Consider the following 3,448-nt stretch of genomic DNA (forward strand, 5'->3'; position numbering starts at 1 on the left):
CATCTAGCCGAGGCAATGGCCTACACACGAACAAGGCAGGGCAAGCCCTCAGCCATGCTGCCTGTGCAAGGCCTGTGCTGGCATTTGGCCATGGCTGCTCTGGGCCTGCCCTCTGCAGAGCCTGCTGCTCACCATGGCAGCACTTGCCCCAAGCAAGGTTGCTGTGCCTATCCCAACAGCACCAGGCTGCTGGCCTGTCCTGTGCCACCGCTGCAAGATCCTTCCCTCAATACAGAATAGCATCAAAACTCCTGATGACAAGGGCTGAGACAGGAAGCAGCAGCACCAGGGAGGAGCAGCATGGTCTAACTGGGCTTTTCTACCCCCCCAGGCTCCCTGTCCATCGCCTGCTCTAGTCTTCAGCATCCAGGGTCTGCTGGCAAGATGAACTTGCTGGCTAAGGGGCTTGGTGAGCTGCAGGAACTGAGCAGCCGACGGCAGCAGAGCCCCGTGTGGAAGCTTCCCAGAGGCAGATCTGCCCTCAGCAAATCAGCCCAGGCCATCCAGCGCTACTATGAGAACCAAGTACTTAGATGGGCAATGGTGCACACCATGTCCCAGACAGGGCAACTCTGGGGGAGAGGCCAACCAGGAGCTGCTCCAGGAATGCCAATTCCTCAGGGCCAGCGTTGGGAGGTGCTGAGTCCCTGTAGGAAGGACCCAGCACCTTGCAAGATGGGGGTAGGGAAGGGGGCCCTGAGACCACAGCTTCTGTCCCTTGTAGGTTCCAAAGGAAGATGCTCTTGGGCAGCCAGGAGAACAAGCTGCTCTGAACTTCCCATCCTCTGCCTGGCCCTCGTGGATTCACAGCATTATCCCACACACCTGACTCCAGGTATCTGCCATCACAAAGCACTTTCTAAATGAGGTGCCTCCATTTCCTCCTGTTTGCCAGGCTGATATCAGAGCCATTAGCTCCTTTGAATCGGAGTACAAGCCCCAGATGGAGGAGCTGCAAAGATCTTTTCTGTTGCGCCCAGGATGTCCCAGGCTTTGTAACAAAGCAACTTCTACATCCCAGCTTGGTAAGGCTCATGAGGGAGATGGGCTGATCGAAGATGTTCCTTTTGTCCAGGTACAATAGGTCCCTTCTCCCATGACATCTCTTCTTTCCCCAGTCCTCCTTGCTTACATCCTACCAACTATACCCCTTTATTCAGCAACCATCAGGTAGCCCCGGTACTGGTGACTCCTTCAGTGTACAGCTTGCACTTCATGAAGCTGTACTAATCAAAGACCTGCTTTTAAGAGGGATGTTTGTTTCGCATTTCCCTAGTGCTACCAAGAGGTTAGGAAAGCAAGCAAAGCTTGTGGGAAACAAAAACACCCTGTGGCAGTTCAGGGTAGTTGTACTAAGAGAAGGTGAGGGTTCCCTATGTACCGAGTGCCAGTCCCATTATTCAGGCCAGAGCAGTTACCTGCAGGCTCAACCCCAGCTGTTTTAGAACAGACTTCTCCTTATATATGGAGATGCATATCTCACCCATCACACCTCCCTATATTCTAAATTTGTGTTACCATGAAGGTGCAAGTCTCCTTGGATAGCACAAGTCATCACATACCAAATTCATAGTTTACATGTAATTAATATTTAAGTCAGACAATATCATAAAATACAAAATCCACATTCTCCAATTCTACTAAACCACAAAATAGCATTAGCATTTTACCCGTATCACGTAGCAATAACCAGTTATTTTTAAAACACAGAAAGCAACTTACCAGAGATCGACATCTCTAATATGTCTAGCACATTGAGTTCCAGTTGTCTGTCTCCCCAACTCAGCTTTGAAGAATGGAAGTCTGCTTTTCAGAACACGCAGCTGCCAGCCAACAGTAAGGGCATTACTGTAAAGTAAGTGTGTGTGCACATGCACATGTGCATGCACGCACACATGCATTTTCCCCAGGAGGGCAAGAATCCTTTGAAATCTGGGTCATTTGCAAGTCACCACAACATGCTACTGCAAAAAGCACTGGTGACTTGCTTTTGATTGCTCTGTTTACCGACATGGTTTCCATATTATACACTGCACGGAGGAATATGCATGGAAGAGATGTTGCCCTTCAAGGTCCCTGTTCCAGTCTGGCCTATGGCACATACAAATCCACCCATAAGTCAGAAGATGTTGCCAATTAGAGTTGTTCTGTCTCTCTACCTGCTACAAGACACATCTCTCTCTGAAGCCTGGAGGGTGGAGAGTTGATTAACCTTTTTTTTTTTTTTTTTTAATCCAGTATGATATACTTTCATACTGGATTAAAGTGTTTTCAAAGAAGGTTTTTCCCCATAGGCGAGTAGATGGAACCCTAACAGTTGAGATTGCTACAGAGGTTTGTTGTCAGCAGTACTAAGTATTCAAGTCCTTGGATAATATTTAAATAAATGCTTTTTACACTTTTGGCTTATATTTTCCCCCCAGCAGCTGACCAAGTCCTACAGCCTAAATGGAAGAATTTCTCAGGAGTACCTCCAGTTATACAGCTGGAAGAGCCCTCAAGCAGTAATGTCCCCTGGTACATTGATGCAATCCGTGAGAAGGTGAAAATATGTCAGATAGAAAAGCAGACCAAACACATGATTGATTGCAAAAATCACCCAGCTAGAAAAAAGATTTGCTACTGGGCATAAGACTTTTAGGATAAATGGATTTTTGAGGATCTCAATGGTTCTTTTCAGAGCTTAATGCAAAGTGGGTGTCACTTCCCTATGTTAGAAATAGGGTGTGGGGAGATGGGGGAAGAAAGAAAAGGAAGCTAGCTGGAGTTAAAAAAAAAGAGCCAGCCCTTGCCAAAGCCAAACAGAAGATTCAAGACTACCAGATCATAGTCCCTGATTGACAGTCACTCTAAACTCCCCAGTAAGGGCTGGCCATAAAATGCAGAAAGCCATCTGTTCATAGACCATTTGCCTATCTCTTTTGCATCCAACCACAGCTGTGGCATCTCACTCACAACAATGTCTGATGGCAGTGTCTATGCTGTTTCCAGGAAGAGTGCCTGCTAATGCTGGAGGAAGAGGTTAATCATCTTTCCAAGTGTGAGGCAGAATGTGCCAGGAAGGACAGTGTGATCTCTGACCTCAGGGAGGAGGTGGAGAGCCTAAAGAAGCAGCTGGATATGCTTAGGCAGAGCAACATCCTGGGAGTACAGGTGACTCCTGAGTACTTCCCATACCTGTGTCATAAAGCAGGCAGTGACCACAGTCATTCTGGTTATGAAGCTGCTGAGCAGTGGGTCTGGAAAAGTTGGGGGACAGCTGAGCAGAAACATTTCCTCCAAGAGGCACGTCATGGAGTGTAGTCCCTGGTGGGGGAGGGGTGCTGTGAAGCCCCTGGTCACTCTGCAACCATGCAAGGTCTGCCCTGAGGGAGTCCTCTTACCTGCCACATCTTGTTGGTAAAATAAGCCAGGAGGCTGCCCACGGGCGTTCACTTGGTCCTGGTCT

The 3,448-nt window shown here is 48.2% G+C and overlaps 1 protein-coding gene across 2 annotated transcripts in view; it reads left to right on the top strand.

Moving 5' to 3' along the window:
* Nucleotides 1-336: 336 nt before the first annotated feature.
* The window catches only part of CCDC27 (coiled-coil domain containing 27), a 9,696-nt gene continuing 6,584 nt past the window's right edge, over nucleotides 337-3,448 (top strand). Inside the window, exons 1-5 of one of the 2 annotated variants that reach the window (XM_025212169.1) lie at nucleotides 337-525; nucleotides 896-1,025; nucleotides 1,711-1,836; nucleotides 2,427-2,542; nucleotides 2,992-3,153. In XM_025212169.1, the coding sequence (XP_025067954.1) occupies nucleotides 385-525; nucleotides 896-1,025; nucleotides 1,711-1,836; nucleotides 2,427-2,542; nucleotides 2,992-3,153 (675 nt within the window). In that variant the 5' untranslated portion in view covers nucleotides 337-384. Of the gene's footprint in view, nucleotides 526-895; nucleotides 1,076-1,710; nucleotides 1,837-2,423; nucleotides 2,543-2,991; nucleotides 3,154-3,448 lie in introns of those variants that run through there. The other variant, XM_014522983.2, reaches the window with a different exon arrangement.

The sequence above is a fragment of the Alligator sinensis genome, unplaced genomic scaffold, assembly GCF_000455745.1.
Source record: "Alligator sinensis unplaced genomic scaffold, ASM45574v1 scaffold366_1, whole genome shotgun sequence".
Lineage (NCBI taxonomy): Eukaryota > Metazoa > Chordata > Crocodylia > Alligatoridae > Alligator > Alligator sinensis.